At 40.6% G+C, this 16,606-nt stretch overlaps 1 protein-coding gene across 2 annotated transcripts in view; it reads left to right on the top strand.

Moving 5' to 3' along the window:
* EEFSEC (eukaryotic elongation factor, selenocysteine-tRNA specific) overlaps positions 1 to 16,606 on the top strand; it is a 163,315-nt gene that overhangs the window by 53,037 nt on the left and 93,672 nt on the right. For both annotated transcript variants that reach the window (XM_035106448.3, XM_088662336.1), the window contains exons 4-5: positions 579 to 675; positions 4,373 to 4,537. In XM_035106448.3, the coding sequence (XP_034962339.2) occupies positions 579 to 675; positions 4,373 to 4,537 (262 nt within the window). The remainder of the gene's footprint in view (positions 1 to 578; positions 676 to 4,372; positions 4,538 to 16,606) is intronic.

Genomic DNA, 16,606 nt, shown 5'->3' with positions numbered 1-16,606 from the left:
ACCATGATTCCATTTGTAGGTGAAGTGTCCTGTTACATGATTTGATTCCTGTTGAGTTGCCACCACTGAAAAATCAGGAAAGTGTTGTGGTTTTCCTGGTGAAAGCAGGCAGGCAGGACACATTTGCCTTGGAGTTTGTAGGGCTGCTCCCTGGAACAGAGCCAATGCAGTAGGATGAGGCTCGGTCAAATTAATTTTCCCCTTAGTTTCTTTGGGCCAGTCCTTGGACTTGACTGGGTCAATAGCCTATACGCAAAAAATGTAAAATGTCCTTATTTAGGCACATGCTCAGGAGATTGAGGAGGAAGGTCTGGATTGGTTAGGTGCCACTCAAACTGTATTTGGTCTAGTTATGCTTTTTTAGTTTTTTAAACATTAATTGGTTTCAGGGAATATTCAACATGTTTGTTTATATGAAATCATCGCTGGGAAGGAGGGTGTTATTCCTGGAATTTTATAGTGTAATTTATTTTCTTCTCTGAGCCACTTAGGAATGGAGTGGTCTTTAACTCTATTTTTTAAAAGAGAAGAAAAAAGAAGGAGCAACTTGTCTCTGAGGTGGATTTCTCTTTTCTCAGGTTCCATGGGTGCCCTATAGTTGCCACTGCGGCAAAGCCTGGCGGACCAGAAGCTCCAGAAACAGTGACGCCGATAGGGGTTTCTGAACTAATTGAGGTATGTGTTTTGGAAATGTTGTCAGTCTGGGCATGCTACAAATCCTTGTATCTGAAAGTGCTTGATCTGTGTGAAACGATTTAATTGGAGGGGTGTATTTGAAGCAGTCCCTCACCAATAGAATTAGGAAATAGAATTCCTTCTGGTTTCTCCTCCTCCTCCCTCTTTGCTGCGCTGATCGCCGAAGAATTGATGCTTTTGATTATAGTGCTGGAGGAGACTCAAGAGTCCCATGGACTGCAAGAAGATCAAACCTATCCATTCTGAAGGAAATCAGCCCTGAGTGCTCCCTGGAAGGACAGATCCTGAAGCTGAGGCTCCAATACTTTGGCCACCTCATGAAAAGAGAAGACTCCCTGGAAAAGACCCTGATGCTGGTAAAGAGTGAGGGCACAAGGAGAAGGAGATGACAGAGGACGAGATGGTTGGACAGTGTTCTTGAAGCTATGAACATGAGTTTGACCAAACTGCGGGAGGCAGTGGAAGCCAGGAGTGCCTGGTGTGCTCTGGTCCATGGGGTCACGAAGAGTCGGACATGACTAAACAACTAAACAAAAACAACAAAGATCTTTTTATTATGGCTGGATTTTTATGAGCTAGACAAGGTTTCAATGAGTCCTTCCCCCCCTTTAGCTGCTGATTTTGTAATTGTTTGTCACTGTTTCTATTAACCTATCATTTTATAAACTGTAAGCTGTGCTGAAGTGCGTTTACACTAGAAGGGCAGGATATAAATGTCCTGATAAATAAATGACAGAATGATGGAAACCCCAGTGTTTTTAGAGTCCCATAGCCCTCTTCAAACAAAGTGGGACTGTGTTGGCTGGTTCTACCCCAACTTAGATCCGCTGTGGGAAGAGCCCTGGTGGCCATATTTTCACGCAAACACATGAAAAGGTGCTCTACATGCATGTAGGGGCTTCTGTGTAATTAGGGTCTGAACACTTAAGGGTTTATGTGACACAACCTTGTGTGTACTGGACCCCTCCACTCTCCCTGGCATATGGGAGGTACTGTCAAGGGCTCAATATTGTGTGATTTTTTTTAAAGTACTTATTCATATTTGGAAAAACTGTCATGTTTGAGTCCAAAAACTGATATTTTATCAAGGAGGAGAGGGCTTTGTCTGTCTGTCTGTTTGTCTGTTTGTTTTGTTAACGAAGGCTGCAATCCTATTCATGCCTTTGGTAAGAAGTCCCTTGAACTCAGCAGAACTTCCTTTTGAAGTTCTGGGTAGACATGCATAGGATTGCACTGTTCAAAGTAAACATTGTAGAACTATGAGTACTTAATAAATAAACTGAATTTAAAAACTCTTTCAAAACCAAGTTAGAAGCTACCTTATCCTAAGTCACTGCTCTGTTTCTATGACTGGTTTCCATCTTCTTCATGGTGGAAATGCCATGACTTAACTGGGCGGTCTCATGCATGTTAACTGTGCTTTGCCATAAAGTCATTCCCTGTCCTCCACACTTCAACCTCATTATTTCGTGATTGTCATATGCTTGCTGATCTAGCTGTGTAAATTGTATATGTTTTCTTTGTGTATGTGTGAGAAATGGCTAGGGGTATATTCTCACAGTCTAAGGTGCCCAACTTCGCCACAGGGTTTCCTCCTCTTGAAAGGCAGAAATGTAGACACAGACTTGAGATGGTGCAGATAAATTTCATTAGTTTATTCAGAGGGTTCCACTGCAGAAAAAGACAATGCAGAGTTTTCCATGTTTCTGGCAGCAGTTTGTTTATTTATTTAATTTTTTTTGGTGCTGGTATGGCATGCATGAGTCAGCTTTCAAATTACCACTACAATTGTATGCATAAGCTTGCAGGTACAGTATCTACCTATCAGCTTGGAGAATATCAATGACAAAATATCCTTAATTGATTAACATGTTTTTGAGAAAAAAATGTGCACATTCCATGTTGACCAAACTACCTTTAAAGTAAACCAGTTAGAAAGTTAAGAAGCATCTTTCCTAACTGTCTTTGTAGCAGCATCAGTGGTTCAGTGGTTTTCCTGAAAATGTGTCCTAAATTCTCGACCTGTAAATTTACCACCCAGGATAGTAACTTTAAAAAGAAGAGCTGTTCAAAAGGCAGTACAGTGGTACCTCGGTTTTTGAACACAATTGGTTCCGGAAGTCTGTTCATAAACTGAAGCGTTCATAAACTGAAGCGAAATTTCCCATTGAAAGTAATGGAAAGTGGATTAATCCGTTCCAGACAGGTCCGCGAAGTACTCAACCTAAAGCGTACTTAACCCGAAGCATGGGTGTAATTGGTTCCGGAAGTCTGTTCATAAACTGAAACGTTCATAAACTGAAGCGAACTTTCCCATTGAAAGTAATGGAAAGTGAATTAATCCATTCCAGATGGGTCCACGGCGTTCGTAAACCGAAAATTCGTAAACTGAGGTGTTCGCAAACCGAGGTTCCACTGTACTGTAATATATTGTCAACTTGATGCAACCATGAACTTAAAGATAACTTTGATTATAACAGAAAATGTGTGAGTTTTACAATATCTTTTTTTCAATAAATAATGGTTGATTATTTATTGTGACAAACTAAAATTGAAATTGTTGGTGCCTAAGGCTGCCCCAAAGAATAATTTTATTTAAAATGTATAGGGCTTGGTTAAATATATCCTTGTGCACTTGGAGGTTTCCTCCACCCCCATTTTTTAAGGACTTCAATCATGATCTATGCATGGATCATGGGATCCAATTATCTATTGACTTTGTACAACCTGGATTTAAGTGCCATAGATTCATTGTGTGGTCTCCAGCAAGTCACTATTTCTTGGCCTCAGTTTACCATGCATGAAATGGAAATTCTAATGCCCCACATTTCACAGAGTAGTTAGTAGCAAAACGAGGTAAAAGCACATTAGGTTACAGGTGGGGAGTAGGATTCACTTATAAACATATAGATCTCCAATTACAACAATATTAGAATTTCCAGGAGAAATTTAGTACGAGCCCTCCTGCATACTGTAGATGTGTGCACCTGGATTTAAACCCCTTTTGCAATACCTTTCAACAGAGAGCCCTCCACCTTGCTTACTGGGCTCTGGACACCTTCATGAGATCTTGAATGGTACTGCGAGATCTTCTGAAGGCCTTGTGAGACCTTCCCAGAACCCAGTAGGCAAGCCTGAGAGCTCAAAAGCTCTTTCCGCACCAGGAAAGCCAGGCATGGAAAGAGCTTTTAAGATTCCTGATTGCATGAGTTTAATTTGTGTGATATCAGCTGGCCAGCCACCAAGTGCATAAAGCTGTGATCGTGCAAGTTGCGATCCTGCTGTAGTCACAAATTGTCCAAGGCAAAGAGAGGCGTGGATATAGGTGGGGGTATATGCATCCTTATTTTTCCCAGGGGGTGTAAGCAGTTGCTCTTCACTGTGGCACAGCAGTGTCTGCATTGCTTTTGGCAGGATCTTTGTCCCCGGCATTGTTGGCTAACCAAGCTGATTGTGCTGCACCAAATCCTTAAGGCAGAAAACTGAATCCTGTTGCTGCTGCTAAGCGTGCATATTCTGGATAGCGTACCCAGTTCATTTGACATTGGCCTGCTCCAACTTGCTGCAGGACTCCTGGAATCAGAAAAAGTATATGCTGTCCTCCTCATGTTTCCTCCATCCATGTGCGATATGACGGCTCACCAACCTACAGCGCTTGTTTTGGTATTGTGTTTAGGTCCTGAAGTCAGAGGCTTACCTACCCACAAGAGACCCTTCGGGATCTTTCCTCATGGCCGTAGATCACTGCTTCTCCATTAAGGGTCAAGGCACTGTGATGACGGGAACCATTCTTTCAGGCTGTGTCAGCAATGGAGACAATGTGGAGATTCCTGCCCTCAAGGTGAGTGTATCATTTCTATCTCTAACATCTCTATAAAAGGAAATGAGAAAAATATGCAGAAGGTAAGACTGTGCTAGCTTCTTCCTCACTCCTCCATATATTTCCTAACTTACCTAACCAACCTGTGTTGGTTTGCATGTTGGGAACGTAACAAACCCTTTGGGAAAAATTGTATAGCACCATGCAGCTCTTAACATGGTATTGTTAAATGGAATCATGAAGAATGTAATTTGCAAGGGAAATGGAAGACACAGGCTGGCTTCTTAAAAGGGGGAGGCCTCAGAAACAAGGATATGGGAAACAGTTCAGGCAGCCAAATGGGGCAAAATCTTTGCCTGATTGTAGCAGCAGACAGAAGTGAGAAGAGAACAAATTCAGGGCATGTCTGTAGTCAAGAACATTAAGTGAACATTTTAAAATCTGCTTTCAGCGAAATTTTGTGCCTGAGGACTGTGGGTTCAGTTCTTTTTTGAGACATTATTTGGAAAGACACAGGAAATCACTGGGGGAAATATTTTGACAGGGGAAACAGACAACTTTAATATTCTGCCTGCTTCAGAAAAGGAGGCGACTATAAGAAAAGTGAATGGCACTGGGAAAGTGAACAGTTAGCTGTTGCAATAAAATGTTATACGGCACCACCCTGTGAACAAAAGATGAACCAAAGCAGAGTAATTATTTTTCCATATATTTCCAACTGAAAATGTATATGAGCAGCTATTAGCATGGTAAAAATTGTAACATCATACCCTTTGAATGTTCAAATGTCATGGACATGGAAGAAATGTATATCCTAAAACTGAACTTAAGTGTTTCCATTTAATCAGATGTAAATCTGCTTAGAATGTCACCCTTTGCAATTCAATCCTAAGTATGTTTCCTCAAAGGTGGGTCCCTCTCTGTTGTAAGGGATTTACTCCTATTTTAGTGAGGATACGATTGCAGCCTTGGACCCATCGGAGATCAGCTTAGTATCCATTCCTTCCTTCATATGTCCTGAATGTTACAGATGTCTCCGTTTTTGCTTTCCATCGCCTCTCTCTGATTATTCTCTCTCAATCTGAGTAATCTGACATTTTGAAAACTGTCTGAAAAAAACCTAGTAGTCCCCTTTCTGTCTTTGGAAGGTTTAGCACTGTCAGTGAATGTGAATCATGTACTGGCATTTTTATTGCTAGACAACAAGAGAGCCATGGCTACAAAACAAGCAAAATGACTATCCTCTTTCCATTGGGGCATCCATTGGTGGAATGGAACATCAGATGTGAGACACAGAATAAATGAATGATAAATGGGGCTTTTCAGATATTGGGTTGAAAATCTTGTACTGTAAACCATTTGATTCTGAAATGCAGTTTTTCAGATAACCCTTTAAATATTTGTCATAAGGAAAAAGTCATTTCATTAGTCTGCATTTTTGCCTAAAACTAGTAAGATTATATGGAAAAGAAGGACAGCATGACTTGTAATGTGAAGAAAGGATAAGATTGAACAGATGAGAGAGGTGTGTGTAGATCCAGAAAATACTCGCTTTCATTGTCAACTTGTGAACTGTGTACAGTTCACCTATGATATGGATGAGTTTGTTAAATGAACTTGAATTGGTTCCAGTTGTTCCAATCAACATGCTATAATAGGAAAGGGAATTCAAATCCTAGATTTGAGATAAAGAGATAGAAAGGCACAGAACGCCAGAATAAATCAAGCCATCATTTCTTCATTACAGTGGTACCTTGGGTTACAGACACTTCAGGTTACAGACTCCGCTAACCCAGAAATAGTACCTCGGGTTAAGAACTTTGCTTCTGGATGAGAACAGAAATTGCACGGTGGTGGCGCAGCGGCAGTGGGAGGCCCCATTAGCTAAAGTGGTACCTCAGGTTAAGAACAGTTTCAGGTTAAGAATGGACCTCCAGAACGAATTAAGTTCTTAACCCGAGGTACCACTGTATTAGGTAAGGTTCACTTTTATTATGTTTAACAGCACCATTAAAAATCGAGTTGTTGTTTTAAAAAATGATTATATTAGTAGTATTTTGCTTGTTGGGTATGCCTGTTCCTTAGTTCAGGAGTGGGGAATCTGTCACCCTATAGATGGACTACAACTCCCACCATCCTTGACCATTAGCCCTGTTGGAAGTTGGGTTCCAGGCCACAGGTTTCCCACCCCTGCTTTAGTTATGTAGAATATAATTTAGTTAGATGTCCAGCATGTATGCAGCATTTTAGGTTTTTAGATAAGTGTGTGCCTCCACATAGACATGATTACATTGGGTTTCTCACGTATGCTGTGTGGAGTGCTAGGCTTGGATACCTGTGAGAGGTTATTCCATTCACAGGTCTACAAAGTAACAGAGGAGGCAGATTTTATAACACACTCTGGATCATGACACTCCTTGACCTTTCTTTGCCCTGACCCTTTGCTAACTGAGATTGACAGCTGGTGCCCACTGGGCATTGGGGACATTGCAAAACAGCTGCTTTCCAAATTCAAGGAACCCTCCCAGCAAATAAAGTGGCATCTCGTACCTATTCTGCTAATAGACTTCGACATCTGTGACCGCTTGAACTTGCACAAAGGAGGGACAGAGCAATTAAAAATAAACAGTGACATTCTCGAACGCCCATACTTTCTGATTGAGGTTGAGAACGCCAGCAGCACACAGATTCCTTTACACTATTGCCTATGTAAATTGCCATCTGGGGTTGATTATTGGAACTGCAACGAGAGAAGTGTGTGTGTGTGTGTGTGTGTATGTGTATGTGTTGGCTAAAATGTTTGACGCGGCAAAGCATTCTCCAATGAGGCAATTTAATACTATTTGCTCAACAGTACTTGAAATCCATCTTGAAGAGCATGAGCCTAGGATTTGTGCTTTGAAAATGTGGTGATAACACATTTCTGATTGGCCTTTGGGATTACCTTAATGATAATTAAGGTATCTAAATTGCTACATATCCAAGTTAATAAACTGGAGGAGCATACATGATGTGACACAACTGCTGCCTTTTTAATAATAAAGTTTTGGAATGAGGATATCAAATATTGTGTTCCCTCCCCCTTTCTTGAGCTTTGGCAAAAAGAAAGAATTTGCCCATTACTCCAGTCATTCAAAAAACTTGGAAGTAAACTTCTAAGTAGACAACTGAGTTGTCATTGTTGTCTTTATTTTATAGGCTAGGAAGCAATGTTGTTACAGGAAGCTCCTGTAAAGGTAGATTTGTATGCCTTCAACCGGATTAGTTGAAAGCTATGTTTTCTCTCTTTCTTTCTCCTACACAGCCCAGTAGGCAATCTGTTGGTGACCTTTCTAGCACTTTCTAGGGCACATCATAGAATGGTAGAGTTAGAAGGGAACCTGAGGATCATCTAGTTCAATCCCTTGTGATGCAGGAATCTCAACTAAAACATCCATGGCAGATAGCTATCCAACCTCTGCTTAAAAACCTCCAGGGAAGGAGAGCCCACCTTCCCAGGGACTCTGTTCCACTCTTGAACAGCTCTTACTGTCAGGAAGTTCATTCTGACGTTTCTATTGCCGTGGCCGATAGATGGGACTTTATTTTCACAGCATTGTCTTGCTGTGTGTGCTGTTGATGCTTCTCATAAGAAAGAAGTGGTTAAAGCAGGATAATGATCTGATGCCACGTGGAAGCAAAAAGTAAAGAATGGCAGCACTAGATAGTACAAAAGCAAAACTGACAGGTGAATCTTCGAACTCATTGAATTTGTGGGAGGGGGTTATTGGTTTGTTTCTGTTTTTATTATGTGTTTTGTGTTCTCATTTTATATTTTTATGTTGTGAACTGTCCTGTGATCAACAATTGATGCCGGTGAATTGCCCACAGTTGCTGTTTATATTCTTGGCTTGATGAAACATGCCAAAGCACAGTCTATATAGAATTGAGTTTATGGGTGACCTACAATGCTGCTGCTTGCACAACAGCACTTCCCCTTGTCTTGTCTCCCCCCTTGCACCCCTGAAATATGTTCTGGAAGCTTGGAGCAGATTCTGGGGTACACCAGCAGGGGCTAGGCAGAGGAGATTATGCCCAGTTGCACACATGGAAATCTGTTGTACATTTATTCAGGCATTGTTGGATGACGCCAATATAGATGTTATACCACAACAGTTATGGAAAACGAGAGAAATAATTTATAGCCCCTGTAATACAGTAGTTTTAGAAACATCGAAATCCAGCACTAAAAAGGTTCTCCTGACCTGGAAGGAACAACTTTCTTTTATTACATAATAACTCAATAAGCTGCTCAGGTAAAGGAGACAAAACCAGACTATGTCTTTGAAGTATCTGTAGGCAAGGTCTTGTCACTGCTGCAACCATTTGAATTGAGCCAGGAAACTGATTGGTAGCTCCTGCAGTTGGGCCAGAATTGATGTACGGTAGTACCGGTATGTTTAGGCCTTCTGGTCCTAGTTAATAATCTAGATGCTGAATTCTTCACTGGCTGTACTTTCAGAACTGCCCTCAAAGGAAACCCCATGTATAATGGAGCTGAATGGCCAAAATTGTGGAAACTTTTTGGGGAAAGTGTATTTTTGCGGTTTGACTGCTCTTAGCAACCCCTTTTTTTGGAGCAGTACCATAAAAGTATATATCAGTGGAAAGATAATTTAATGAAGAATGTAATGCAACAAAGTTTGTTCAATTATCTGTATTCTATCAAAAGTTACAGACAAATAAGAAAAAGGAAGCTCAGCTTGCTTAGGTTGATATGCAGTAGCTTTCCATCATTTGAATGTAGCCAATGAGCACGAGTATTTAGAGAGCCAATCAGGTGTCATACTGTTTTGGGAATGATCCATTCAGCTCCCAGTAGGATTCAGCTATTAATGTTACAGTAACTCAGTGCCCCTGAGGCCACTTGTGCCTCCAGTGACAGCAGTGGATTCAGAAGGACCCCAAAGCTGTGCACCTGCTCCTTTAGTAGGGAGTGCAACCCCCTCCAGAGCAGCTCGATTCCTTAATATTTATTCCTTTCGTCAGGATATGTAGAGATTTCTGTTGAAATATGAAGTGGTATATAAATTAAATAAACATGTGAGAAGATGGGAGGAACCAAGGTTGTGGATGGGTGCATAATGTAACCAATTTAGAGATTGGAGCAGTGTGTGTCTGTAGAGACCTTAAGTCCTGCTTTCATGCTTAAAGCATGAAGGTATGCTATGACCTTAAGAGAAATAAGCCCATCTTAAGTGTCAAGTTTTTTTAAATAAAAAAGTTATTAAATAATTAGAGTAGTTGTGGGAAGTAGTCTTCACTGGTAAGAGTGAAACAAATGTTGGAAAGCTGACTTATGTGTAGAGCTCAAAACATTAATTCCAAGAGAATAAAGACTTTTCTTAAGTCTAATAATAATAATAATTTCAGAACCACATGTTAGTGAGGGTTGCAGCTCATAGCAGCTGTTTGCAAATTACAATAAGTGGATTGCAAAAAGAACATTTGTCCAGAATTACTTTGGTCTTGTACATAAGCTTGTTAATGAGGCTGAAGGAGGGAAACCTGCTCTAGTCAATTTTATGATAGTTTTATTTTAGTTTGCCTTAGTCTGTACCTTTTTCATAGTGTGCCACACACACACACACACACACACACACACACACACACACACACTACTATGAGCAAATCCAGTCAGGCTTGCAGTTATGATGCACTGGAGGCTGTTCAAACTTAATGACAAACATATTCCAGTTCAGAGATGTGCCCATCCTGGCAACCTAATCCAACATGTTTGTGCCAATGTGTTTACTTTTCTCCTGGCAAACAGACAGTGTGTGACTCTTGTTTCTTCAGAATGGTTGGCATGCAATGTCCTAGGCACTTACTTGTTGGTGCAACAGATCTGAAGATATGGCTATAAGTAAAACTTCCTATTCAAAAAAGGGGGGGAATCTAGAGCTCCTTTTGTTGCAAGTGTTTAAAGAATAAGATCGCAGCATGCCAAGAACTTCTCTTGCACAGGCCCCGTTGAAATGAATATGTTTCCCGAGATCGCGGCTGTGCTCTTGCGCCACTCCCATTTGTTTCAGTAAGGTTTGTTCTGTTCCTTGTGTATTGTGCTCTGTGAGGTTTTCAGGTCTCTTGTTTGTGGAAAGTTCATTGGAAGGTTCTGATGCAAGTAGTTCTTTAGAAGCCTCTTTTTATTTTACCCTCATTATTTTGGGTATATTTTTCAGTCATTGTTTTGTTGAAATGCTGTGAAGTGGAAGCCAGCTCATCAGATCTATTGGGTGGTAGAAACTAATAGATGAACAGGAGAGCTTAACATCTAGGGAAGAGTAAATTTCACACCTAGTTAAAATTATGAACGCACTTTTAAGTAATTGTTGGTTCATTTCCTTTAATTGCCTCTCGATTTCTGGGTTGAGTTGATCAGATTAGGCTGGGCACATTCTTTACATAAGCAAAGCATGCAGGATTTGACAGGTGATCGGACATAATTTCTTTTCCAGATGAAGATGGTATTCCTTATCTTGTTTTTTGTGTCATGCTAAGTCAAGGCTTAGGGACCCAGGTGGCACTGTGGTTAAACTACTGAGCCTAGGGCTTGCTGATCAGAAGGTTGGCGGTTCGAATCCCTGTGACGGGGTGAGCTCCCGTTGCTTGGTCCCAGCTCCTGCCAACCTAGCAGTTCGAAAGCACGTCAAAGTAGATAAATAGGAAGGTACAGCGGGAAGGTAAACGGCGTTTCCATGTGCTGCTCTGGTTTGTCAGAAGCGGCTTTGTCATGCTGGCCACATGACCTGGAAGCTGTACGCCGGCTCCCTCAGCCAATAATGTGAGATGAGCGCGCAACCCCAGAGTCGGTCACGACTGGACCTAATGGTCAGGGGTCCCTTTACCCTTTACCTTTAAGTCAACCGCGTGAGTGTGTGTGCTCTCTTTGCTCCTCCCTGGTCCTTTTTTGCTTCTAAACTACATTAATCCAAGGTTTGCCTTAGCATGTTGTCCTTACCAGGACTTATGGTTAAACTTTCTTCTCACTAACCATAAGCCGTATTCAACCTTGTATACAACTCATGAGCCAGACCTTAGGAGTGTGAAGCAAAGTAGTTGCAAGTGTGCCTTCAGGAGCTCACATGGTCTCTCCTGGTAGAAGTTGTAGCTTTATGTCCCATCATTCAGAGACCAGAGAATTCAGCTACAACTTTTCACAACCAGGTGACTCACTTTCCCCTTAGCACCGATTAAAACCTTCTGTGTTAATGAAATCATTGATCACTGTTAAAATAATAATCAAGATACGGAATATATTGTATAACAATACCTGCGTCATCTTGACTTACAATGAAGTGCCCTGCATTTGTCCTGCATGTGAGATATAAATGAGCATAAAACGAAACTGAGATTAGCGCTTTGAGCTTTGGGGAAAAGTCGTATCGTTTGTGACTGCTGTGTTCAGCATCTGAACCTTGTAAAGTCAGGTACAGTATTTCTTTTCCCATGGATAGTTATGTCTAAGGGGTGCCCTTGCCTAATTAATGTGATTTAGGAGTGGGGCTGGTTTGAAGGATGTGTTTCACTCAGGGCCAGGTTCAGGTATGGAACGGGAGAGCTACATAATACACATACAGATAGTTTGTTTCTTTTTCTTGGTCAGAGGAGAAGGAAAGAAAGAAAGCCAGAGGGAGCACTGCCAAGCTGAGCACCACTAATATGAACCATACGTTGCATCTCCTGTGCTTGTGTATTTAATGTGATCCTTTCAAGCAGGAGAGTGGCCTGGTCACTGCTGTTTTATTAACTCTTCATATGGTAAATTTGAAAACAACTGCGTGTCTTAATTCCAGAGTATTTGCCTGCTTTTAGCTGCAGTCTGCTTCATAAAACGAATGCGGAGAATCCTTCTTAAAGCAGCTTGGTGGCCAGGCTGTCATTAATAAAAGTGGACCATTCTCAAGAACATGCATGCTTTCCTCTTGGTGTTCACACACAGTTTTTCCTAACAAATTTAGATGCCTCCCCTCCCACATGTCCATTAGCAAATGGTTGGGTCCTGTTACAGCAAACAGCAAGGAAAGTTATCCTAATTGCAAAGAAGTTTGAATTAGAGGTGGCACTTTTATTTGTTTCATGCACAAGTAAGAAAAGCAGTGTGCAGACAGAGAGGATTCCAAAATTCTCTCCTGGCAAATTTATCAGTTCCAATTTTATTATCCCTGTTTAGGAAGTGGCACTACTGTGCATTGATATCTGGAATTTGAAAAGATTGCTGCCCATGCATCATAGCTGCCAAGTTTTCCCTTTTCTCGCGAGGAAGCCTATTCAGCATAAGGGAAAATCCCTTAAAATAAGGGATAACTTGGCAGCTATGATGCATGCATGCCCTTCTTTTCTCTTTGCTTTGCATTTGATTAAGTACAAGTAACCGGGCATTCATTCATTCATTTACAAAGTGTGTTCCCCTTCCCCCGAGCATGTGATCTTGCACAATATTGCACCAGCATTCCTTTTAATTGATTGAAAGATCCCAATGCCTTGGTTTCTGTATTAGTTCAGATTCTAATGACCAACATTCACTGTTATTTTAAAGGTGCAAACACAGTTCATTTTTCAAATAGGAGGCATTTGGGTGAATCATTCCATTCTAAATGGCAATGTTCTACCTCTACTGTCTGGAGATGATATGGCTCTGAATACCAGTTTGTGGGACTCAAAGAAGAGCTGAGTGCTATTGCTTCTAGACTTCCTACAAGCTTGCCACTATGTGAACAGGGAGCTGGGGTAGATGGGTCATGGTTTGATCATATGTGTGATATATATATATATATATATATATATATATATATATATATATATATATATGATTCCAGCGATGGAGTGAGGAGTGACTTAATTGTGCATGGTGCCACCGTTTAAATAGAGAATATTGTGCAGAACAATGTTTTAGATCTGTTATACTCCTTAGACAGTAGAGGGACACACTGCTCTCTTCAGAAATCACCTTCCCAATTACAACATGGGTATTGGTGCCTTACAAGTGGTAATGGTCCAGCCTTCCACTGTCTTGGCTCAGATTTACAATGCAGTTAATCTTCCCTTATGTTGTCCCCCAGGCCCTGGCCAGTTAGTGCTGGTTGGACATGAGCCAGTACCTCTCTTCCTAACACTATCCTATTCCTAGATTTGCAGCATCACGCAGGGCATAAGTCTCCCGGACACAAGTTTCCAAGTCTCACCGCAAAACCTATATGTAAATCTGGTGTCCAATTAATTAGTAGACAGCTTTTAAAAACTGATGGACTTTGCACCCCAAATTACGGGGAAAGCACCAGCTAATTACTATTCCTCTCTCTCTCTCTCTCTCTCTCTGTGTGTGTGTGTGTGTGTGTGTGTGTGAACACAAGGATCCAAAGAGTGAGTTAGGGGCGTGGGAATATCCAGTAGTATTTTTGAAGGGGGGCAGGAATTAATACCAGGCCTCTGTTCTATAACACAATGTATTATTGAAGGCTTTTTAATAGCAGTTTTTCATGTGGCATGGAAGAACCATTGTTCAAAAAACTACTTGCATACAGACAAGTTATTACATGGTTTTGATAGGAGCTGGTGCCATAACTCTTCCAAAGTTGATGTTTATTCAGTACCGGTAAATTAAGATATGACTATATATTGTGGCTTAATGCAACAATGAATATGGTTTGGGGTTGTGTCTAATTTTAGTAACACTCAGGATTGAAATTATGGAACCCAAGTTACTCATATCCATTAATTTCATTGTGTCTACTCTGAGTAGCACCAGCATTAGATACAACCCTTGGAAATTACTGTTACTTCTCTAGTTGCATTATGGTTATAGCTGAAATGAATACTAGCAAATTTTCTAATTTTGATAGTGAGTTTGAGTAATTTTGAATTAAAAATTTAACTTGTGATTTTGTGAAATGTTTACCTGAAAATTAGAGTGTGAATGCTTTAACTAACTAGCATCTCTTGATTGTTTGATAGGCTTCAAATGTGAACTTGCATGAGCTGTCAACTGTCAAATTATTATTCTGTTTTAACAAACTAGAATAATAATTATTGGTATACCTTTGCATGTCAGTTATCAGCTGTAGGTTATCGAATATTAAAACCAAATACTAGTGGGGCTCAAATACAGACATAAATTCTCCAGGTTATATGAACATGCAGAGAATATGTGGAGAAGATTTATTATCATATCTTGCAAATGATTTTTTTTTAGGGAAAAGCATTATATGATCATATAAAAGCACATTTAAAGTTTTATGTGAATCACATATTTTGGAGCAATATCAAAAGGAAGGAAGAAAAGAAATTAAATTCCATGTTTTATCAGTAAAAAAGTGATAAGTTTGTAAACAATGTCTTCATTTTGTTCTAGTGCTTTAGTGTACAACACAAAGCCTATCTTTCTAGTCTTTGGATAATCTTTATTCAACATTTTGCAGAAAGACAAGTAAACCATGAACACTTGGTATAGATAGTGTTAATATTCAATAAATATGGATAAAAGATTCAAGAGGAGACACATATCCAATACCTGATTGGTTTTTACCTCTGCAATATTTTTTTGCCACATCTGGTTTCTTCCATGTTACCTGCTGGGTTACCAGGCTAAGGTTAATTAAGTTGTCCCTTTGAAGCCCTTCTGCTGTGCAGTAGTACACTCTTTAGAAGAAGGTGGGGCAGACTGTTTCAGTAAATGTTTGTCCCTTGAGAATTTTGATCTATTTGTTTGATTTGAACTGAAGCTGAGACATGGAGTTATCTAGTGAAACTTTCCATCAAGACTCATTGATGTTCTGCTAATGGAACGATACTTGGATGATTTGAAATAGCATATTATGCATTGAGAGCATTGAATAAATGGTAGCAAACCATTTTCGTATACTTCTTTCTTAGTCCAGTAACATGGTTTGCTACCATTTTGCTCCATGTCCATAAACTATAACCTGCAGAAGTATTTGCATTTGACTAGGATGTCAAGTTCACATCCTAGTATCACTGTAATATCCTGGCCCCAACCAAAGATCATAGAATTGTGCTTGGAAGTGGACTGGTGGAAGTCAGTGAAGAAAAATGAATATTGTATTTCTGAGCACAATTCAAAGTGTTGGTGCTGACCTTTAAGGCCCTAAATGGCCTTGGCCCAGTATACCTGAAGGAGCTTCTCCATCCCATCGTTCTGCCCAGACACTGAGGTCCAGCTCCGAGGGCCTTCTGGCGGTTCCCTCCTTGCAAGAAGCAAGGTTACAGGGAACCAGGCAGAGGGCTTTCTCGGTAGTGGCGCCCGCCCTGTGGAACGCCCTCCCATCTGATGTCAAGGAAATAACCAACTATCTGACTTTTAGAAAACAACTGAAGGCAGCCCTGTTTAGGGAAGTTTTTAATGTTTGATGTTTTTAAACTGTTGAGAGCCTCCCAGGATGGCTGGGGAGGCCCAGCCAGATGGGCGGGGTACAAGTATTATTATTATTATTATTATTATTATTATTATTTTATTATTATTATTATTATTATTATTACGGTAGTGCACGCTCCATAAAAAGGCCCAGCCATAAATCTACTTAGCCCATGCTATTTTTCAGGGGGTGCTCAAGAGTATACAGTACCAGCACCTCTTTTTTGTTGTTAAAAAGTGTGGCACTTACTGAAACAGCTTCATGGTGAGTACTGGCACCTATTTTTCTAGAAAAAAAAGCTCCTGTGTTTTGCACCATTGATGGTGAGTGTTGGCAGCCTAGCCCAGTGAACAGTGTGGGATCCATCAGTGACCCCCTGAACCCACTCCAGGCAGACATAGCAATGGCTATTAGGTGTGATACCATTATCTGTAAGGTAATGCACTGGGGGAGGCCACTTTGGGAAACAGCGGAATAATTTTTGATCCAATTCAGTGTGACATTTTTTATAATCTCACATAACAGAAAAGATAGCAAATGCAGGTTTGCAGTGAGGTGCTCACTTGGTTGTCTGTGGGGAGTCAGAATTGTGCAAAGGTCAGCTTATGATGTGAAAGCCAGCTCTCTATTCTAGCTGAATTTCTGTCTCTTTACGGATGCAAGTCAGCTAAGGTCAGGG

Source organism: Zootoca vivipara, chromosome 2, assembly GCF_965207765.1.
Source record: "Zootoca vivipara chromosome 2, rZooViv2.hap1.1, whole genome shotgun sequence".
Lineage (NCBI taxonomy): Eukaryota > Metazoa > Chordata > Lepidosauria > Squamata > Lacertidae > Zootoca > Zootoca vivipara.
The sequence above is the reverse complement of the archived record's forward strand: the minus strand, read 5'-3'. Positions and strand labels throughout refer to the sequence as shown.